The sequence below is a fragment of the Drosophila elegans genome, unplaced genomic scaffold (assembly GCF_018152505.1).
Source record: "Drosophila elegans isolate 14027-0461.03 unplaced genomic scaffold, ASM1815250v1 contig_183, whole genome shotgun sequence".
Lineage (NCBI taxonomy): Eukaryota > Metazoa > Arthropoda > Insecta > Diptera > Drosophilidae > Drosophila > Drosophila elegans.
This window is the reverse complement of record NW_024545550.1, coordinates 1,268,281-1,292,183: the sequence shown is the minus strand read 5'-3', so window position 1 is coordinate 1,292,183 and position 23,903 is coordinate 1,268,281. Positions and strand designations below refer to the sequence as shown.

Genomic DNA, 23,903 nt, shown 5'->3' with positions numbered 1-23,903 from the left:
AGGTGATTCTCCATATATTTTACACATTTTATTCATATTGATATACTTGTATAATTTACAATTAAATAAGTCAATTCACATAAATATCGTATAATGTGTGCCACATTCAAGCGCAATCCATAGCTTACGTAGATACCACATTGAGTGGCAGTTGAGTGGAGTTCAAATGCAGTAAGTTCCACTTATGAATTATTTATAAATTGTACACAGTTTTCAGGGACATGAGTGGCTATTGCTGAGTCGTGGATCAAACTATTGAGCAAGCTTTTTTTTAGCCAGGATTTCGATATAATAGACAGATATATGTGTACGAGTATATATTGCAGGATATATCTATGCTGCGTTCGTCTGTGTGTGTCGCCTGTGTGTTCTATATTCCGCATAAATACGTGCGAGTGTCCTGATTCTATTTTATTTGCCTGCGTATATTGAGTTTTTATTGTACATGCGCAACGTATTCGTACGGATAGTAAATGCTATCAATTATAACTAACTCCCAAACTAAATGGCAACGTGTGCGGATGCTAGGCAAATGAATTGCAAACTTTTCGCAGATTATTTTTCATTTACAAGTTCCCTTCGACTTCGATTAATTTGGCATAAAAAGCTCGAGGCACACAACGTTCTCCTACCTTAGACTTTGTTTACTTGCAGTTTGCTCTAACTAATGACGCAATGAGAGCCCGTAATTTATACCATTTATACCGATTCTTATACCGATTCTATATCGGGCTATGGGCTAGGGGTTAGGGACCTGACCTATTTTAATTGGACCTAAATGCATGAACTCTCTGGCTAAATGTTTGTGTGGGGCTTAAAGATAATAGCAGAACGTAAAATGCATAAAATCAGTCTGACTCTTGTTTTAATACATAATTACATGTTATAATTTATAATTTATAATACATACAAAAGGCTAAAGCTGAGTATTTCTGTGTCTGTGTGTGCATACGATTAATATGCAATTACAAACGAAATGCAACTGGCGCTTTAAATTATGTAAACGCTAAGGGATCGTGTAAATAAATATTTATGTCCATATTCGTTCGAGTAAGTGTAGGTATGCTAAGCTGTGTTTACGTAAAATTAAGTGGTTGCGTGTATGTACAAGGTCCTAATGATGGACCTATGGCAGCTGCAATGGATCTTGTCCGGGGGCTCAGGCCTCCGCCTCCGCCTCCGCCTCCGTATGGATCCTGTAATGCGGCTTACGTCTAATGGTGGCAAAATATTGCGTCTGCTGCTGCTGCTGGTGCTGCTGCTGTTTGGTGCGTTGCTGCTGCAATTGCTTCAGGTGATGCTGCTGCTGCTGCTGCTGTTTTTGCCTTTGTTGCAGCTTCAATTGGTGCTGCTTCTGCTGCTGGGATAGTCGTCACACTGTGGTCTCGTCATCATCAATATTCCGCCTGTTTGTGACATAAAGTTGCCATTAGTGAGGTTGCAATCTGCCGATGCTACGGGTATGTACTTCTATATTTTCATCTACACTACACTAAATTACGTGCTTCACTACGAAGTGCAAGTCTTTGATAAGTTTCAATTTGCGGCATGCCAGGGTGCTTCATAAATTGCATGCGGATATGTGTTTAATTTATAGTTTGGTTCAAGCGAAAACATAATTTATGCAACTAAATTATCGAAGTGAAAAACAAATATAAATCCACGTGTGAGTGTGTGTTGGTGCGTTGGTATTCGAGGTACATTGTGTTTGCGTGAGGTGTTTAAATGTGGTTAAGTTATTTGGCCATAGCCCAGTTAATTTGCCAAGTTATTCAAGAGTAAATGGTTTCTGAGTGTTTTTCGGTAAATCATGAACATTATTGGGCGTTATAGTTGTTGGGTCTCCTAATTCCCGCTCGTTATTATATAGGAGTAAGTGTTCATAGTAGACTTTAATGTGCTGAATTTGAGTGTGGCTTTAAAGACCTTAAGGTGTTTTTAAATGGGAGATTTAAATAAAATAGTTGAGTTATTTTTAAACTGCTTTTTAATTTAAACAGAGTCTTAAGCCATAATCGAATACAGTTCACTAAAGACTAAATAGAATACCTCTTCCATTTCAGGAGATAAAATGACAGCTAGTGAAACAAATTAACTAAAGGGGACTTTGTTTTAAGGTTATATTTAACATAATTAAAGTGTTTCAATCTGTTGCTAATTCACTTTGCCACTTTGATTGAATTTATTGAATAGCTTTAAGTTGGGCAGCTTGATCTAACTAAGACTAACTGGGGGGGCTAACTAAAGTCCTTTTAACGCCATGTACCATATTGTTAGCGACCAGGGATACTGTTGCCTCTGTTGCCTGCGATGCAGCCAAATAATGTCGAACTGTGGAGATGTTTGTATATCAGGTTGTATATCAGGTTGTATATCAGGTCTGTTTTTGTAGCGGGTGAAGTGTGGGAATGGTGGGACATGATGGATATTGATGTTTATCGTTGTTAGTTGAGAATTATTAAATGTCGTAAATGCGTAAACTCAAAATGCAGCACGAAACTCGAACATTCGGATTACAAATTAGAAAGTGTGAAATTCAACTGATTGGAATAATCAAACTAATGAACAAATAAACATTCAGGGGCGGCAACATGGGGGCGAAATAATAAAAGATCAATATTTAATATTTACATTCAATTTAATATGGTCAAATCGAACTTAAACAGGTGCACTTTGGAATAAGTTTAAGAGCTCGAATCAAATCGAATCGAATCGAATCACTTTTATGCACACTCGAGCTACGGAAAATTAACAAAAAAGCCAACCGAAGACGATGATGGAAAGTGGAAAATGGGAAATGTGATGTGCGACTTGAAAATGCATTTTACTTGTGGTTTACCTCTGAGCTGTAGTTGTAGTAGTTGTAGTTGTAGTAGTTGTAGTTGTGTGGTTGTTGTTGATGTTGTTTGATTTGGTTGGGTTTTTGGGTTTGAACGGATGGTACACGAGCCGCCATAACATTTTGCATTACGTCGAATTTTCATTTTGCATTTGCATTTTTTATTTTGTTCGTTTATAAGTGTGTGTGTTTGCGGTATGCATATGTGTGTGTTTGGGTTTATTTGTTAAAGAGCAAAAAGAGAGAGTGAAAGCACGATATTGGAGAGAATAGAAGTGAAAGATAGTCAAATTAGATTTGCTTCAAACGTTCCCAGGACCAGCTGAAAGGATATGGACATGTACACGTACAGAGAAATGTTTATGATAGTGTTTGTGATTGTGTAAGCGTGCAGTGAGTGTGTGTGTGTGTATATGTGTGTGTGAGTGTGAGAGAGAGAGAGAGAGAGATGAAGTTTGCACCATATTCATTTGCATTGTTTTCAGTTTTCATTGTTGTGGGAAAAGTTGAATGGTACAAAAGGGTTTATGTCATTGTAGTTGTTGATTCGAATGCCATAAAGAAAAGAGAATCAGAAACAAAGGACCACAGATTAATTGCTGGAATCAAAAGTGGAGAACGAACAGCAGTTCTCCAACCAAAACTAATCATCTAGGCCAACAGAAAAATCAAATCAATGGATGGGCTGCACATGGAGCACAAGAAGCATTAACTGGCCACCAGAACCACAACAAAACTGAAACCAAAAACAGAAACCAAAACCGAAAGCGAAACAAAAAAGCTTGGTTGTCACAGAAATCTCCCAAAACCATATGTTGAATATGATGGCACAGTAAGTCAGGGGGTTTTATGTGGTAACTTATCTGTGAGAAGGGTTCCAAAGTCATGGGAAATAGGGGTTCTAAAGCCCTGCAAGCTGCAGAGATTTCTGTGACACACCAGAAGATGAGAGTCTTCCCGATTGTTTGGCGCAACTCACTCAGTGTCCGTAATGCTGGTCAGTGGCCCAAGTGGTTGCATGGGGGCCACCATGCTGGATGGCGGTGAGGAGGCTCTGGAACTGTGTCTCGACCCTCCGTTCATCGTGTGCCGCGCCAGAAGGCCCGGATTGTTCACATCATTGACCAGACCCAGGCCGGGTGGCTGCATCAACTGAGATCCGTGCAGCGAAGGCGGTTGCGTGTGACTCAGCTTCCTGGCGGGCAAGTGGTCCTCCTCGGCGGTGTACGGGAAGTGGTAACCATTCTTATCCGAACCCTCGGAGAGTCTGTCCTGCAAATGGTGTTGCTGCTGCTGCTGCAGCTGCTGCTGCTGTTGCTGTTGCTGGTGGTAGTCGTTCTTCAGCAGCGAGTGCACCGAGTGCAGGGAGTCCGTGGCATAGGCGGGCTGCCTCTTCAGGCTATAGTGACCGTCCCGGGAGCCATAGATATCGGGAGTGATGCGATCTTTGGACAGGTAAGGCGACTCCGACTTGGCGCCCAAGTAGCCGCTGCCCAGCGTTCGCTGCTTGTCGTATATGTTGTCACTCAAGTAGGCCGCATCCGGATGGAAGCTCCTCATGTGGCCAATAGTCTGGGAGCCACTTCCGCCACCGGGATAATCCTTCTCGCTGCCATAGTGACTGGGTGGCTTGTAGGAGCCATACTTGTCCGGATACTCGCCCCTCCGTCCGTACAGACTGTCCTCGTAGCCATCTCGTGCATCCCGGATATTTTCCAGGATCGAGGGTGGCATATTTATTTTGTTGTGATGCTGCTGCAAGTAACTGGTGTCCGTGAGATCAGGATTGGGCAGCGGGTTGGGCGAGATGGTCATCTTGGCCTGCCCGTGAACATGTTCATTGTCGGATCCCGTGTCCTGGGACCATCGACCAATATTGGGCGGCGATTGCAGATAGCCATCGGGCAGCTGACTGGACCAACGGGGAGCATACACGGGCTTGCTGACGCTCGGGAAGAGTTGGGGGCTCTGCACCACGTTCAGTTCCGGCGGAGTGGTGGCCTGCACGTGCTCCGTGATGTTGGGCAGATAGGCGGGCGTCGAACTTACGGCCGTGCTGCGATGTGTGCCAGAGGATCGGGCCGTTCGGGATTCGTCATCATCGCTGGAGTGACTGCTGGCCAGTTCCAGAGATCTTCCGTCCGTTTCGGAACCGGAGTCTGAGTCCTTCCGTTGGCGCCGCGAGGGTTTCTCCTCGCCACCCCTACTCCTGCCGGTTGTGGAGGACTCGAATCCCCTCAAGAAACTGGGCGCATCGCTGGCTGAATTGTAGTTCGAGGTGGATGTGGAGGTCTGCCGCAGCTGTCCATCGCTATATGGACTCGAACTCGTCTTGGCCGTACTTCGCGAGGTAGTGCTACTAGCACTGATGCCTATATTCCGACGGGTGGTGGTATCATATCCACCAGCTAGGAAATTGCTTGGCCTCGCCGCTCCATTCACATTGTGCGAGCTATTGCTGACCACCATGGAGGAGTCCAAAAGCGGCACCTTGCGGCCCATGCAACGCAAGCAAGTGCGTTGCAGGTTCTCCCTCACCCGCTTGTTGATGATGCAGTATCCAATGAGGCAGAAGAGTGCATGCAGGAGCACCACGCCGGAGAGCAGCAAGCTCAGCAACTGGGAGTGCTCCGAGGCGGCTAGCACCGCCAGGACCCACATGACCCCCATCAAGGGCAGCGACACCACCGACAGCCACAGGAGGGTTCGCAAGTTGCCAAATCCGAGCACGTGATCCTTGAGCGTAAAAGCGGCTTTGACGGAGACAAACAGGATCAGCAGGTTCACCACCGACATTCCCGCTATCGGACCCACAAGCCACCATACCACAGGTTCGTAGACAGACAGCCAGCAGCTGAAAAAATAGAAAGACATTTAATTAATAAGTGAATTAATAAGCCTTTAACCTGCTTAAAAAAATTTGTAAAATAGTACATCATTGATACTGAGGGATGATAAAGATTTAAGTTCGTTTTGGACAAAGTTACAGATTTAAGATTCTATTTATTATCTCAATATAATAAATCCATTATAAATCCATCCATCCTATCACTCATTAAAAAAAAAAACATAAAATTAGTATGATTTTAATTTAATGCGAAAATCACAAGTATTTTGATTCCAATCTCAATGGACTCTAGTACGAACTCTATCGTTACTGTGGGATGATACAAATTTTAGTTTATTTTGGACAAAGTTACACATTTAAAATTATATATTTGTGAATGCATGATTTAAAATACTTTTAAACTCATTAGAAACGACTTCGTTTCCAGTACCACACCCTAGACAAGTGTCAAGATGGCGGGATCAACACAACACGATTCTTTAAAAGGCATCTATAATACATATTTCGTAAACCACATATGATTTGTATCTTTAATTTGTATCTTTTATAAACAAACTGCAGGGGAGAAATATAAAATAAGCTCTGGTTAAGGTTTCTGGTTATGTTATTAATAAATCTTCCTTACTTTTTTAAGTTAGTTATTGTCTTTAGAATACTCACAATAAGCTATTTCCATACTCGTGAGCCCGAACTCCCACAGAAAGCCCAACGACGATGGCTGGTGCACCGTAGCCCATGGCAAAGTAGAAGCCCATCGGCCCGTGGTTAATGTCCCGCATCTCGGTGAGCATCCGGTAGAGATGGACGCAGTCCACCGTTGTCCATGCGAAGGCCGCCAGCCAGAAGTAATGCAGGCAGATGGCCGTCAACTTGCAGGGGAACTCGCTCTCCAGAAGCTGCCGTCGCGACTGCATTCCCACGAAGAAGAGCAGCTCGGCGCAGAAGACGCACAGCACGATGTTCTGGTGAATGGTGTTCGAGTTGGTTTGCTGGCCACGCAGAAGGGCCAGGGCCAGGAGAACACCCAAAAGCAGAGGTAGTGAGACCAGGAAGGCCGAGTACGAGGTGATCTGTACTAGGAGCGAGGGCTCCGGAATGTCCTCTGGATCAATAACGTCCACGATCACTGCATAGCTGGAAATGTGGGTGCAGCTACAGTTCACCAGGATTACTTGTTGGGCCGCCGGATTGAAGTCTCCATCAAAGTCAGGAATCTCTGTCTGACAACCCAAACGGGTCCACTGATTGGTGAAGGAGTTCCAGCGCACGCACTGGGGGTTAGAACGCGGTCCGAAGCGAGCGGAGTCCACGTCCAGCCACATCTGTAACTTTATGGGTTGGGCCAGATGAGGGGATCCCAGGGATCTATACACCACCTGCTCCCCTTGCTGCATTTGCTCCGATGGATAGGTGATTTCGATCTGCCTCTTAACCAAACGTCGATCTCTGTAGACGGCTTCGTTCTCACCCTTTGGCTGCTCATCGCTTCCCGTGGAGCTGACGCCTTCATAGTTCGGATTGAGCACTTCGGGAGAGTCCGGAGATATGATCTCCTCGCCAGAGTTGCCGTGGAACTCTATGTCGTCCGGGTTAAGGTGGATGTGTGGCTCCCGCTCTTCGCCATCTTCGTGACTCGAAGACTCTTGTTTTTCTTCAATTGAAACTGGTGGTGGAATTTCGTGGGCTGTTATCCGTATGTCCTCAATCTGTTGTTCGCTACTGCTTGTCGGAGCTTTAGGCACATCGAACACCTCCACAAACTGTTGCTCTGTGCTGCCAGATGAAGAGGATGAGATTGACGTAGTCTTTCGCGAGGGAATCTCCAATCGTTGCGTTTCCTGTTCTCGCTCCATCGAAGGCACTAGAATCTGGAGGGAGAGAATGGGAGTGGCCAGTTCGACGTCCACACCCCAACGACGGGTTATGGTCTCATCATACAGATCGGGCAGCAGCTGACCAACGTCCTTGTATTGTGCATACGCCACGATGGCACGATGGTCATGGCCACCACCACGTCGTGATGACACCTCATCGCTTTCCGGGGGCGTAATCCCCAGCATCTCAAGGGGCACCAACACCTTGGTATGCTGATCGAACTTGCGACGATCCAAGATGTAGTTGTTGTACTTGGGGAAGCTGATCACTGGTCGTTGGCGTGCCGAATGCTGCAGGAAGCCACTGGTATCGGGCAGCACCACACTCTCTGTGGTAAAGGCGTTTGGTTTGAGGTACTTGCTTCGGTGATATTCACTTAGTTGCTCCGGTTCGTAGCCAAATAGAGATTCCGTGGTCACGATGTCCAGACCGAGGGCCATGTTTGGCTGCACTATCTCGAAGGGGCTGGTGTAGGTGTCGTGCTGGGAGCGAGCTAAAACCACTAGATACTTGTTGAAAGCATCCACCAGGTCGTCCGGTCCACGCTGAATTAGTTCCGTAGCTCTTCGCCATTCTGCCTCGTATTTCCGATCCAAAATAACACTGGCCGCGTCCACTAGATTCTTGATGAAGTACTTATCCTGACTGTGCGACAAGTTCAAGCCGCTCTGCATGAGCTCGTAGTTGATTAGTTCCTGTAGCAGACCCTCAGTCACCAGAAGATCTGCCCCGTACAGGCGATCATGGCTGAATTTCAGTTCATCGGAGAGGTAATCCATTTCCAGTTCGTGGGACCACACATTTCCCCCGTTGCTCAACAAGAAGGATGACTCCATTTTGTAGCGTCTGTTGGGGCGTCCGGTTCCCGGAGTCTTTTGATCCTTAATGGAACCCCTTCTGTCCACCGTTTCGCAGGCTTTCCTCAACTGCTCAGCCATTTTGATGGCCACAAAAGAGTTGAGCTCCAGCTCGAGCTTCTCCAATTGGGACAGTTGACGTCGCAGCTCCACGAAGGGCTCCGAAGTGCAGTTGTACATGTCCGGCGTGTTCCAACTTCCCGACTGAGCATCGCAGCTACGCTGTCCCTTGCCTCGAGCAGGTGGCGGACATCCTTCGATGGCCACTCCGCCGAGAGGAGTCCGGGGCCACCAGACGCCGCCGGCGAAAGAGCGCGGACAGGCGTCGTAAACCACTTCGCAGCCACTGAGAGTGACCTCGGCATAGGGATTGGAGCAGGAGTCGCATCTCCGACCGATGACCCCCTCGCGACACTCGCACTGTCCCGTCAGCGGATTGCAGGCCCCACTGAAGCTGCCGATGGAGTAACAGTCGCAGGACAGGCAGGCGGTCTCGTTGGGCGGCTGATAGTGGTTCGTCTTGCAGTAGCACTGTCCCGTGGTCTTGTTGCAATCCGGATGGTAGCCCTGGGCCAGATCGCATCTGCAAGGCCCACACACCCGTTCGCCCCACCAGCCGCCGGGACATGGTTGCTGGAGTTCCCTTTCACAATAGTCGCCATGTCGGGAGCTGCTGTTGCACTCGCATCCATAGCCACGGGACAAACTAGTGTTTGCCCGGCAAACTCCTGAGGCACACGGCCTCACCGTGCAGATGGGGGCACAGTCCGAACCCACGAATCCTGAGTCACACTCGCAGGTGGACAGATCCCAAGTGCTCTGGCAGGAGGAGTGGTTGGGACAGTGATCCGGACACTGAGCACGTGATTCGCAGCCATCTTCGACATTCTCCCGGATTGTTGGACGTGAAAGAACCGATTGGCCCGCTCCAATACGCACATCCTGAATGCAACCCTCGAAGGGAGAGGCTTCGGGAACTGTTCCAATGCTGCCATCCGGACTACCCATCACAATCTTGCCCACGTAGAGACCTTGAACCTTCTGTGACATGGGCACCGATCCGGAACGCTGTCCGTAGTCCACGGAGAAGTGAATCTCAGAGCCCTGTAGCCAGCGAATCTCGACTCTATGCCACTCGCCATCGGAGAGAAAGGCTCCAGCCAGAAACATGGGTTCCCCATCGAAGATATAGTAGAGGACTCCCTGTCTCAGACAAACCGCCGCCGAGCTATTCTGTCCTATTTGGATTTGGAGGAGGAAAGCCTCCTTCTGACGCGTGCGCAACGAGAAGGAAGTGGTCCACGGCAGTTGAATGGGTCGCAGCAGGGGGTTGAAGCTGAGGCTTCCGTCGCCCGAGAAGCGCCAAGGAGCTGGTATATTATCCTGGCAGTTGTTACCCGCATATCCCTCGGGACATTCACAGGAATAGGTTCCCCAGCCTTCGCGACAGGTGCCGCCATTGAAACAAGGCTCGGATTGACAGAGCGGAGCCTTCTGCGGACAACCCGCTAGAGTTCCATTATCAGCCACGTATGAGTTCAGATCAATAAACCGATCATCGATGCGCAAGTCCGAGATGCATCCCACGAAATCGCGATTGGCCACCGGGAAGTGGGCTGGAATGCGAGGAAGTCCGCCCACTTGCAATGGTCCTGTTAGGTCCAGGAATCGATGGCAGGTCTCCGTGAGCAGTGAGCAGCGTTTGTCCAACTTTAAAGTGGTGCGATTAGCGCAGCTCCATCTGTCACCCAGTTGTCCCGAAAGGGCAATGGCAGTGTCGCAATTGTCCAGCACTAAGGTGACACTGCGGTTGAGATAGATCACTTCGACCTGATGCCATTTTCCGTCGGAAACCTTTGCCTCCTGCTGCACTGAAACCCTTTCACTGTGGTCGCCCAAAGAAAAGGAGAAGCTCACGTGACCTTCATGGATCTCCAGGGCAATGAAGTCATGTAACTCGTTGTATCTTCCGTTGTAGAGGAGCAAACCATTTTCCTGGACTGAGGCAAATCGGAGTTTGAGATTAAAGCGATGCCTTTGCTTAAGACTTTCGAAGGTCAGGAAGGAGTTGCGCCCAAAAGCACGGGCTCGCAACTCACAGGTGGCCGTATAAGGAGGAGGCTGGGAGCTGGGATAATTACTCAGGCAGGACAACCCGCCCTCGCATGTATCCGATGGGCAAGGACGTAGCTGACCCACTCCAGTCTCGCAGTTCAGACCCGTGTGCGAGGATGGACATACGCAGGTGTAGCCACCTTCACGCCTCACACAGGTTCCTCCATTTTGGCAGGGGTCCGAGTAGCAGAGATCCACCTCCGTGTCGCACAGGTAGTGCTCCTTGCTGCCCGTAAAGCCTTCCGGACAGGAGCAAGCAAAGGTATTAACCGGGTAGATGGGCCGGAAGAGCACTGTGTCGCTGTGTATGAATTCAGAGGCGTTGCCGAACTTAAGGACAGTTAGGCACTCTTCGAAATTCAGGCACGGTTCGCGCACGCAGAGATTGTCGTCGAAGGGAAGAACCTCCACGGTGGCCAAGCGCGCTAGGATGGCCCTGTTTAGGTAAACTCGCTCTTGAAGATACTGCGGCGTGTAGAACTCCTCGTGGGACACATCCGGTCGGCGGGCTGAGAAGCTGACGTTCAAAATGCGTGAGCTTACGTCCGTGTCATCCTGGATGCTAAACACAAATATATGCTCCTTGGGGCAGGGAATAATCGCAGCCAGGCCGTCCAGGAAAAAGTTGAGCAGGGGCGAAAGGAAAGCCTCCTCTGTCATCTCATTCAATCGCACGGTTACCGAATTGAAGAGCATGTCCTCGGTGATCAGACGTACTGAGAGCTGCATTATCGCCTTGGCCTCGTTAATGCCATCCGATACGGATACCTCCATGGTGGCAAACTTGGGCACATTGGTGTTCAGCTGCGGACTTAGCACCAATCCTCCAGAGCTGCTGTTCAGACGTAGCAAGTTGGCATTGTTACCCGATAGTATCCGGTAGTGCAGCTTATCGCTCACATCCGCATCGAAGGCTGGAATTCTTCCGATCTCGCCGCTGGGGAAGTGATCGCGGAAGTTGTTGAAAATCACTTGGAAGTCCCTTAGCACCGGGGCATTATCATTCACATCCGTGACTAGGATTTCGATGTGGGCATCGTTACGCAACGGAGGACTCGCCGCCCTGACCACCAACTCAAACCGCTTTCGCGAGGATTCATAGTCTAGTTCCGTCATGGTCAGCAATTGTGCTCTTTCAGAACCAGGTCGAGTTACTAAAGAGAAGGCATTGGAGTCGTCGCCACCGATGATCGAATAGTGTACCACCGCATTGACGCCCTCGTCGGGATCGTGGGCGTGAATCTCACCCACAACAGATCCCACTGGCGAGTTCTCCGGCACATACAGAGTGATCTTGTCCGAAGCAAATGTTGGTGGTGAATCGTTAACATCCTCCAATCGTATTTGCACCTCCACAGTACTGGACAGCGGTGGTGATCCCTTGTCCACGGCAATAGCGGTTAAGTGAAAGACAGCCACACTTTCCCTATCCAATCCCTTGTTGGTGCGAATAGTACCCGACGTGGGATCGATCACAAAGGAACCGTCCTCAATATCACGGTCACTCAGCAGATATTTGATGCGTCCATTAAGTCCTACGTCCGGATCACTGGCTGCCACCTGAATGACTGAAGTGCCCACAAGGGCATCCTCCAAAATTGAGGCCTGGTACAAAGGACTTTTGAATGCGGGTGCATTGTCATTGACATCGGTCACCCCGATCTCCACGTCAGTGGTGTCACTCAAAGACGGATTACCTCCATCTTTGGCAGTAACGGTTAGTAGGTATCCACTGCTGGTCTCCCGATCCAGCGGAGCATTAGTCACAATGGCACCCGTCTGCGGATTGATCGAAAACGGATCCGGGCTTCCCAGGCCGTTGATGCTCTCCTCGTTCAGGGAGTAAGTGATCTGTGCATTCACTCCCACGTCGCTATCGGTGGCGGATACCACTAGCACAGTAGTGCCCACAGGGGCATCTTCGAACACCGATGCGCTATAGGGTGCATTCTCAAAGATAGGAGCAAAGTTATTGGCATCCGTAATATTTATGTGAACGGTGGCCGTATCAGAACGACCTCCCGAATCGGTGGCCGCCACTGTGAGCAGGAAGCGCTTCTCCTGTTTGTAATCCAGCGACTGGGCGATGGTGATCAGACCACGGCCATTCTGCGAGGTGATCGCAAAGCGTCCCCTTGTGTTGCCAGTGGTGATCTCGTAGTGCAAGCGTGAGTCTTCATCCGGATCGGTGGCTGTGACTGTGGTAACTGGAGTGCCTGGTGGTTGATCCTCACCCACGTTCGCCTCGTAGTACTTTGGATTGAAGGCGGGATCGTTGTCGTTTACGTCCTGCACGGTGATCACCACCGAGGAGCTGGCCGATTTGGGGGGTACACCACCATCTTTGGCCACCACCTGAAAGGCAAAGCGACCCTGTTCCTCGCGATCCAGCGGCTTGATGGTCTGCACCCAACCGGTTCGAGGATCCACTGCCAGCGGGAAGTTGTCATCCCTCTCGGAAATGCTATATGTGATCTCTGCATTGGCACCTTCATCGGAGTCGTAGGCCTGCACCCGTATGATATTGTAACCAACTGGGACATTCTCGAGCACGCTCTCCTGAAACTGGGAGGTGTAGAACCTCGGGGCATTGTCATTTGCATCGATTACGTTCACCAGGAGCTGGGTTGTGTTGCTCCTTGATGGACTGCCTCCGTCTTGGGCTCGAATCACCAGCCTGTAGCTGCGAACGCTCTCGTAGTCAAGCGGCTTCACTAGACTCACATCACCGGACATCGAGTCGATGGAGAACTGTGACTGTGTATTTCCGCCAATTATGGCATATCGAATGGCTGCATTGTTGCCCTGATCCGCATCCGTGGCCCGGATGTGGGCCACCGTGTTGTCCTCAGTGCCGCCCCACTGATCCTCCGGCACTTGGACGGTGTAGGTTCGCTCACTAAACTGCGGATAGTTGTCGTTGTCATCGAGCACCTTCACTTGGACACTGGCAGTAGCTGTCCGTCGTTCGCTCTGCGCCGATGCCATGTCCGCAGCTGTCACCAGCAAATGGTAGCTATCCGATGTCTCCCGGTCTAGACTACTCCTCGTCGAGATCACGCCTGAGCGGGAGTCGATCCGGAAAATAGGCAACTCCTGATCCTGAGCCAATCCAGCGCCATCTACGCAAAGAAATTATGCAAAGAAAATATTTAATAAACAACAAAATCAGAGAAAATAGATTCTTATGTATGGTACATATTGATTATTCCAGAACTCACCAGTCACTGCCTCAATTCCGTATTCGATTTCAGCATTCTTTCCAATATCTTGATCGGTTGCTCGTAGCGTTATGACCGTGGAGCCCACGGTGGCACCCTCACGAATGCTCGCCTCGAACTGTTCCGCCTCGAAGGTGGGACTGTGGTCATTACAGTCCAGGACGTTCACCTGCAACGTCGTTGTGCCGGATCGCGGTGGAAAGCTGTCGTCGGTGGCCACCACCCGGAAGTAGTGCACATCCATGAGCTCGCGATCCAAGCTGGCCGAGGTGGTGACCACGCCAGTCCTGGAGTCCACCTTAAATAGCGACTGGGAGCGGGAGTCGAGCAGCGAGACCATGGAATATACAACTGGTGAGTCTTCGGGATCGCGGGCCCGCACAGTGGTCACCGCAGATCCAGCTGGCTGCTCCTCGAGCACGGAGGCCACATAGAGGGCCTGTTCGAAGTAGGGTGACTGGTTGCGCAACTCCCTACGCACCCTTCGGGCTATGTCCGTGTCGTTGAACTCCTGATGGTGGTAGACGATCTTCAGTCGATGGTCCGAGTCCACAATATCGCGTCGATCGCACCGGATGTTGAAGGTTATGCTCACTTTCCACATGGACTCCGCGATGCAGACATCCCTGCTGGCCACCAGATCCCTGCTCTGGTGCTCGATGGCAAATCGCTCGTCGTTCACGTCCAGGAAGCTAACCTTGCAGTGCTGGCAAACGGATCGTGGCAGAAAGGCGTTCAGGCTGTTGATGAACTGCGACCGCCTCAGGCAGATCTGGTTCCACTTGTCCGTGGTGTGGATGGCATAGGAGGCGTATGTTTCCGAGATCCACTGCTTGGCATCGGAGATCCGGCGATGCAGGGCAGGCTGCAGATGCAGCGGGTCCGCCGAGCCCACAGCTCTTCGCTTGCGACTCAGTATCCTGTGCCGCATCTCGTTGTCGAAGCTGTCGCCAAAGATGAGGTCTCCGGCCCGAAACTCCGTGCTGTTGTGACGGAAAACCTCCTCCAGCTGGTTGCCATTCAGTTGGATCAGCTGCTGGGTGGAGCGCCGTCGCCGGCGCTTCGAGTAGCCCGTGTTGTCCTCCTCCTCGTAGTGATGGTGGTGCAGCTCCTGCTCTATTCGCCTGTCCTCGTTGCAGCTGTGACCCGAGACGAAGATCCGGACCGGCAGGCTGTAGTAATCGATGCTGCGCAGCCGGTTCGAGGTGGAGTCCACGTAGAAGGTGAACAGATTCGGGTAGTAGATGCCATCGCATTTGAGGGCCTTCCGCAGCTGAATCTGGCCATCCTTGTGGCTAACCGAGACCAAGTGGTGCACAAAGTTGGCCGACTTGTGGGCATTGATCTTGTAGTGCCGCTCCGAGCCGAGCTTATAGACGGAGGCATTGAAGATAACGGTGCCGGGGGGCGTGTCCTCGTGCACGATAATCAAGTAGCTCTCGATGAGCGATGATTGCAGCAGGACCACAAGGACCGCAAGGAGCAGGCCCTGGGGCCATCGGGGGAACTCCCCTGTCTGCATGGCTCAGCCACGTGGCCTGATTACGGTCGATGTGTGTGTACGGTGCCGACCCGTGTGTGTGTGTGTGCGTGTGTGTGCGGCGTATGTGTGTTGGTGTGGGTGTGGTGCGAGAACCAACAAACCACAGTGCAATTAATACTCCTATTCAATTATCATCGGTGGGCGGTCCTGTGGGCGTGGCCATCTATTTGAAAAGTGGAAGAAAATTTGGGAAAGTCGGTAAGGTCAGGCGTGAAAATTAAAGTTGATCTTAAAAGTAGGAAATGGTTTTACAATTGAGAGCTTGATAAATAAAATGTAAGCCAAATTGGCCACAGAGTACATTATTTGGTATGAAAAAATGCGTTAAAAACAAATTGGTTTTCTAAATTACTTAGGACATAATTAAAAATATAGTTAAAACAATAGACATTTATTGATATGCAGTTGGAAACGTTTCCTTTTGTTTTAGATATGCAAAAAGTATTAATTGCTCATCAGAATTCAATTTGGTCTCCCTCTGAACTCTTAATATTAATATTCATATTTCCCCTTAAAATCCACTTTCGTTTATATAAGTATGTGGCAAAGCTTCTGTTCTGGCTGTTTTAATGCTGCCTTTGACTTAATTAAAAACTCTTCACAAAAAGCTCTCACAAATTGCACAGGCACCTACAAAGCAGCGGGAAGCATTTTTAATTTCATTTTCCTACCCCGCGAAGACTAGCTAATATGGAGCTAGAAAAAAAAAGAGAAATTTAATCTTTTTTTAGGATTTTTTGCCGCTTTGTTTAGCGGACAATTTTGGCCAGGCCCTTGCGACATTTTTGGGAAATACATTTTGAAGTATACAGCTTAATCAGACAACGAGGGGGAAAATGGTGAACGGTTTGGGCGAGTGCAGCCAACAAAGTGCCACAATGTGACACTGCCCAAAGCTCGGATGACCGCCACCCGTTGGCCGTTCGGCCGTTTGGTCGCTCGAGTTGAAAATTTAATGAAATTCGATTTGATGTCCCTCTAATGGCCATTTGGCGAGCGTTTTGAGTTCGTTAATTAACTAAAGCCAGTCGCACACGTACGGCATGGCTCACACCATACTAAAATTACGATTTGGCCCTGCCTGAAGGGCTTAGCCTCATGGCCAGGTGAAAGGGGGCCAAAGGTCGGGGGGTAGTGCTGGTCAGGGAGGGGGTCGTGTCGAATTCCATTTCGAATTCAAGCTGCAACTAAACTGTTTGTTCATTGTGTTGCTCATTTCGATGCAGATAATTCGCACGTTCGCCCCATGAAAGACACGTCGTGCCAAATCCCCAGTTCTGGTCCTTTCTGAAATTGCGTATACGCAGTGTGGGACGGTGCACCTGCAATGCTTTGGTGTAAAACCTTGTAAACGGATATCAGGTGGACTAACATATGTGAGACTCTTATAAAGAATAAAAAATCGAATTGGTTTTGGGATGAAAATTCGTTAGCATCGAAATAAGTTTAAGTTTAAAATATAAATTACAAACGCTAAAAAATTGCTTAACGGGTGGTACAATAATAAAACAATTTACAAACACGATTTCGTTTGTTGGTACATGATGTTTTTGTCAGTTTTTCCATGTTTGTCTAATTTTTAGCTAAATAAATGTTTATAAATGTTTTAAGCAAATAACTATGTATTATCTGTTTATTTTTTTTTCTTAACTAAATTGTAAATGAGTTACCTACATCTTGTTTAAAATGACAATACAGTCAATATAAATTTAAAATATGAAATTTCAGCTTTTTATTTCCCTTGCCGTTAGAAATTTCGATAACAATCAACAAACTAAATTTTAATTAAATTTATTTTTTACAAACTTAAACTTTGTTTTTGTGAGTTGAAAAGGTTACAAAATATGTTTGTCTGAACTTAAGAAAGCCATTAAAAGAATGACTTTTTCATTTGAGTTTGGGGCGGGTTAAGGGACTGGTTAAAATGCTCGTAGGACTTAAGGGGCGAGAACTCACATTCCCAAGGAGCCATAACTTATGTCTAGGATGGGCATCCAGTGTGTGTGCTTTTTTTTTTTTTGTTTTTTTTTTTTAGAAATACCTGAGACTGCAGTTGCGTGTGTCGGGCGTCGCTTGTCGCCGTGTTAATTGCAGTGTTAAAATGTTTAATTAAAATTTCAGCTTGGCCGCGCTCGCAGCAGACGTGTGCCAGACTTAAACCCAGACCCAGGCCCAGACTTTATTATTGTTATTGTTTTGCCGGGCGGCAGAGAGCACACACAGGCATACACACCCCTCCACCCACCCTCCATTTTCCCTCACCGTTCCGCTTTTCCACATTTTCCACCTGGGCTGGGGCAGACGCTTTTCATGGTTCGTCAAGCTCGAAACAGGCGCGCTGCCAGCACACATGAAATTATTAAATTTTCACACCTTGCTGGCCCAACAATTGGAAAGCGAAGGGAAAAACCAAAACAGCGAAACACAGCCAGGCGCTTTTTGCATAGTTTTCGCAACTAATTAATATTTTCGGCAACTGCAGTTCTCTATCGCCTGCATAATTCAAGTTGGGGAAGCTAATTAAGAATGCGTCACTGTGTCGGCTGGCAATTACAAGTTGCCATTTTGTTTTATTGCCACCCCCGTTGGCAAATCGTAATTCAAAGTTATGACGCGATATATGTGCCATATGTGGGGCTTCGCAACTGTGGGGGGAACTGTCAAATTTTCGGATGGAAGCCGGAAGCCAGTCAAATATTTCCCACGTGTAACGAACACCGCCCCAAATGGTGAAGTGGAAATGGGAAATGGAAAAAGAGGAAGTGCGACTGGGCATGGCCAAAAAAGGGTTGGCCATAAACACTCGCGTTTTACGAGACACTCAGCCCCGGCCGCCCTCCGCAAAGAATAGCGGCAGCTGGAAACTTTTTAAGTAGCACAATCCTGGGAAGGTGTACCTGAAATATTATCCAGCCCCAGAGTTCTCGCATTCTCCGGATTCCTTTTCAGCTCCGTCTTGGCCGCTTGCAAAGGGGAAATGTAAACAGAGCCGGGGGGTTTGGTAAAATAAAGAGAGAAAACACGAAGCGTGTCAACTTTAAGCTTGATGGAAATTTATCACAGCCCGCCCCTTAGCAACATTCCCGGGGGCGTGGCAGGCTTCGCAGTGCCGCCTTCTAATGAGCCTCTCAAGGCAAAAGCTGATGTTTTTTTTGTCGACCAGCAAGAGCTAAGAAGATTTCGTTAAAAACTAATGAAAATTGATTAACATTATGGTGGGAAAAATATTTTGTTTCGCAGTCAAAGGACCTTAATTGAATTTCGTCTGAGCCTTGGCTGAGTGATTTCCCTTTTGGGGCAAATTAATATTATTGCTTGTTTTGTTTTAATGAAGTGGCAAATATCCAAGGGACTCACTGTCTGCTGTCTGCGAAATTACCATAAATTCTTGGCCAGGATAAGGTGGTCGCGTGCCTGGCCGACATTAGCCAATTCGAGGACACGAAGTGCAATAAAATTCATTGTCTGCCAGGACACGAGACGGTGGCTTGCGTGCCGGAAATGCGCCTGTCTCCGGTCTAGACGCCGCTGGGAGGAAAACTAAATGAAAATGGCAGGATAACAAGCCGAGCGGAGAGAAATAATATACACCAATCCACCTGGCGAGACGTGTGAGCAGCAAACTGCATTAAGGCCACATTAGTTGGCCCCCGCATGGCGTATACGTAATTTCAAGAGTCTGTGGAATGGCATTCTCGGGAGAGCCGCATATTTCGGATGCCAAGTGGCCAAAGCCAGACGAAACCCTCAGGTCCGAGTGAAAGTGCATTTCGGATGGCGGGAATTTAATTTCCACTCCCCCGGGCATCAATTAAATTTGTACGAGGCAAAGCCATTTGAAATGGCCTTTGTTAAGCATGCAAAATGCAATCGAGGACGACAAAAGGAAGCAGCCGTTCCAGCGGAAGCGGGACAAAAAGTTTCCACAACAACAGAACAAGGCAGAACAACAGCAGAACAACAGCGTATAACAACGCACACTCATTGAAATGGGGAAAGCAATGCCGAAAGAATCGAAAGCAGAAAAGTTTCCTTTCTTGTTTGCTGATGCTGTTGCACTCATTCCCCGCTGCAGGCAGAAAAGCAACAAGCAGCAACAAATGCAAGCTGCCAACAAACCTCTGACCGAAAGTCTTTCCCTAAGCCCCCCCACCCGTCAAACTATGTATAATGTCGATTCACCCCACACCACCCTACACCACTGCACAGCACCTCCTAAAACACAAGCAAACATACAAGGGAACAACAACAACAGAGCGGAGAAATGCAATTGAGCTTAAACGATAACATTGTCCAGAGCAATGCATATGGAAAACTGCGGAAAAGGGGCCACGAATGTGGTGTGGCATCCCTACACTGGAAAAATCGTTAAATCGCTGATTACAAACTTCTTTCTAAATTCAGTTTTTCATTTTTTAAATCAAAAACTAAAAACTTTTTAAGCCTATGTATAATCTTTGATTTGAGATAGGCATTAACAGTTATTAATGTACAGTTTTTTGTTTGTTTTAGTGAAAACTAAAATTTGTCTTTAAAGCACTTCAGTATAAAGAATCTAAGCGGTCTTCATTTTCACAAAAATCTAGAAATACTTGATATTTATATCACAATCTTACCCTTACTTACCCTATTTTCCAGTAAAAATTTTTACCTAATAATTTGTCCTGGTAGTTTTTTAAACGTATATGGCGTTTCTTAAAGATGAAATTGGAAAGTGATATACCTACACATTCAATTGTTAGAAAATATGTCCTATTAATTGTCTGAACCTTAAAATATGTATACATTTTTTATTGATTCAGTTTTGTAAAGTGTGCTTCAACCTGGAAAAGGAAACTTGACTTGCAACATGGCGTACAAATTAAAAGTGCGCCAGCGGCGAAACAAGTAGTACAGGAAGTGCAGCAGCTGAGCAGGAGAAGCCGGCGAAACCGGAGACTTGCAGCTGGCGAAGGATTTAGAAGAAGCATTGTGGAGCATTCCATAGAGTTCGCATTTAAATGCAAATCAGAGTCCCCGCCGCCGGCGATCTGCTTGCGCTCCATTAGCGCGTATCGCAGGGATGAGATTTATGTCCGACTGCCAAGTATCCTGGCGGCAGAGGCAACTGAACAGCAAGCAGCCACTTGACATTTCCACTTAATTGCGGAACAGAACCAGAGCTAAGCCAAGTTTACCCAGCTCGACACAAAATCAATGGCGGATTCGCTCGAGTTGCCTGCCATCCGGAATTGCTTAATTAATGGGACAAAATTCGCTGAATTAGTGCAAAAGTTCTAACTGGAGCTTCTTTGAGTTCGAGTTAGAGTTCGAGTTCTATTTTGGATTTCGGGAAAGATGTGAACGAAAGTTCGTTCGAGGTCCCATCAATTATCGAAAAGGAGTAGCTGCAGCAAACTTCAGGACGCTTCAAGAGCTCCTTCAGAATTCAGCCGGAGTCCACATCCCGGATCGATTTCCCACTTGGCCGGCAGCAAAGTTTTAAGTGGATGTCAACGCGACGAGGGCTGTCCAGGATGACCCCGGATGGCATCCTCTGCTCGCATTAATTGCGAGGACAACGGCGGAGGGGAAACCACGGCCAGCAACAGGAGCCGCCGCATCCGCCAAAGGAAACAAAGGATGACAAACGAAATGCGTAAATGAAATGAGGGCATGAATAAGTGCATGGGCGGCCGAAGTCGGGGGGCAGGGGGCTGAAAGGGATTCAGGATTCGCAGGATTCAGTTGCACAACCGCATATATATATCCCTGTGCATACGGGTCGAGGTACGGATCTAAGTGCGTTGCAGCTAGCAGTTTAACTTTTGCCGTCAAGTTAATTCAAATGCAGAGCGAACACTTAGGGAAAATCTCATGATAAATGTCAACGGGCTGGCAGCGGGAGGCGGTGGGAGGTGGGAGGTGGGCGGTAGGTTTTGTGGGTGGTTGGCAGTTGACAAGCTTTTACTTCGCTCTCTTCTGCGGATTTTCCTTTGTGGCATTGTCATCGTGCTCGTTGCTTTTGCTTTCGCCGCTGTTGTGCTGCACTGTTTGCAATTAAGTTTGTGTGTTGTGGCTCACACATATCGCTCACAGCGAGGAAAACCCACAAACGGGGATGCACTCAAAGAAATAATTTAATAATTCCGTGACTAGCAAGGTTTTCGAGCTGTTACAAAATATGCTGCATACATTCAAGGGCAGGCAAAGACATTACTATAACTTAGTCAACTCTTTTCATTATTGAATTTATTTTTTTTGGAATTGTTTATATACTTAAATATTACCCATAAGAAATATTTTCAAGTAAAAATATATATTTTTAAGTTTCTTTAGTAACTAGAAACCGTATTTTTCATTTTGCCAATTTTAGAAATCAATGAATTACTCAAAGTCAACCAGTAAATGCTGTTTTTTAATGTTCGAAAGAAATTACATTTTTGGGTACTTAAATGTTAGCCAAAGCAAAATAAAATATCTTAATTGATAAGTCTCTGCTTATATATACAAGCAATAAACAGCTTCTTAAATTGAAATGTATGATGACTAGCTAGACTCCCTAATTTGATGTACCTACTCATTTCTCAAAGTGTGCCAAAGGGCAAGTGGGGATAAGGAAAAGCAACATATGGCGGCGCTTAATCAGAAAAACAATGGCTGCCATTGGCGCTACTTCTACCGGAAATGTGCTGCCACTATACGAGGTTCCTGGCTGCTCAAGCTTTTAGCACATCCAGTCAAGTCCATCCATCCATCCATTCGCACGGAGGCTCCTAGTTGGGCTCCTATCCCCGTACCCATTTACCCCCGTGTGTGTCATTTGTGGGTCCTGCCACAATGACAAGGAGCCGGAGGATCTGAACGAATCGTCGGCAGTCGAGCGCAAATCCCATTGAATTTATTTTTATAGTTGTTGTAAAGTTGATTATGTTAATGCGATTTAATTCGCATTGGAGTCGCAGTTTTATGGGGATTTTATGCAGTCCTCTGCCTATGAAATATTGCCAGTGATTTATCCTCCTTCACGGAGCGGGGCGATTTAAGTAAATTGAAAAGGGGCCCGACAGGGGATAATGGATAATCCTGTCAAATGGGTGGGAAAGCAGAGTGCCGTCAATAAATCGGATCATTCGGATGCACATGCACAGTGAACGGGGCGGGGGGTTAGTTAAAAGGGGATTCACCCATCAGCCATCAGCCATCAGCTATCAGCTCAGCTAATGACTAAGACAAACAAGGAGCGGCAAAGCACTAAATGCGATTTCAGCTACCGTAACAGGATACAGAAGAGAGGATTCAGGATACACGAGTCAGGAGTAAGGATTCAGGAGTCGAAGGGTAACGAACGCCAGTTGCTATTGGGAGACGTTCGCAGCAAAGTGGGTCAGAGTCGAGACAATGGCTGGGCATTATCAATAGGTAATGACTATCGCCATCTACCAGCATCACACCGTATGAGCAATCTGCACCTAATCCATTAATCAAAGACTCTGCTGCCAGATCTAGTTTGCTCACCTTACAGGGGAATTACAGCAATTGGAGCTCGTTTGGCGATGGAGAAAACGGAGTGCCATTACCATTCAATTGCAGGCCGAAGACAACGCCTAATTAGCAGCAATGACAAATAATTTGCTGGCAAACAAACAACAGATGCCATATGGACACAGAGTGTCCAGTAATTAGCCCTCGGCCAGGCTCAAATCATTTCCATTCCGATGGTTGACTGCGATTAAAACAAACAAACAAAGTTTTGTGTTTATGCTTGTGCTTGTGTATGTGCAATTGCAACATTTGGCCACACACATCATGGGCAAACAAATCCATGGCCAAATATCAGCTTGTTGTTGTTGTTTATACTGCGGCAATGCCAAAGTCGAAACCGGAAAATTATGTTGTGCAAGACATTTGAATCGGGGGGGTGGCAGCCACAAGTAAATCAAGAAAAAGTTTACTTTTGCCAAATATCAAATTCACATACGTCTTGTGTGTTATCTCATTCTAAATGGGATTTGAGCTGTGTCGGAAATGGTTTTTGTGTGATTTGCGTAAGTGAATACTTTGGCCTGGCTTTGATGAGATTTTCACAGGGCAAACATTTGCAAGTTTATTTCATGCTTGAATGTTGCAGCTTGCAAAGATAGTTGATTAATGTCGTGGCTTGCATTCGAACTTACCAAGAAACCAAATTTTAATTTTAAATATTTATTTAACAAGTCAAACACATATTTGTGGTTGTCCTTTCTACTTGGTTGGTTACAAAAAGCAGTTGATTTTATTGAACAAATGTGTGAGCATATAAATTATACTGTAGGTATCCAGAGGGTAACAGTTTTAACAGTTGGGACTTAATTTAAAAATTAAAAGCTTCGTTAAGGTATTAAAACTAAATCAGTTTTCAAATTGGCTGCTGACAGCGTTAAAAATAATAAAAAAATATACCTTTTTTTAACAATAAAACTATAGTATTAATCAGTATTATTTGTCATAAATGTATACCCCTCCAAAGGCAACGATTTAAAGGGGTATCCGACAAGATAGACTTGATTACGCAAAAAGTCGTAAGCATAAATAAACACACAGTTGGCATATGAATTGCCGAGCAACAAAGATAGCAAAAGTCCAC

At 47.1% G+C, this 23,903-nt stretch overlaps 1 protein-coding gene across 3 annotated transcripts in view; it reads right to left on the bottom strand.

Moving 5' to 3' along the window:
- Nucleotides 1–9: 9 nt before the first annotated feature.
- The window catches only part of LOC108149777 (protocadherin-like wing polarity protein stan), a 50,643-nt gene continuing 26,749 nt past the window's right edge, over nt 10–23,903 (bottom strand). The window contains exons 3-7 of one of the 3 annotated variants that reach the window (XM_017277631.2): nt 13,756–15,461; nt 6,348–13,656; nt 3,819–5,693; nt 2,840–2,846; nt 10–1,406 (exon numbers count right to left, since the gene is read on the bottom strand). In XM_017277631.2, the coding sequence (XP_017133120.1) occupies nt 1,395–1,406; nt 2,840–2,846; nt 3,819–5,693; nt 6,348–13,656; nt 13,756–15,277 (10,725 nt within the window). In that variant the 5' untranslated portion in view covers nt 15,278–15,461 and the 3' untranslated portion in view covers nt 10–1,394. The other 2 variants (XM_017277628.2, XM_017277630.2) reach the window with 2 other exon arrangements.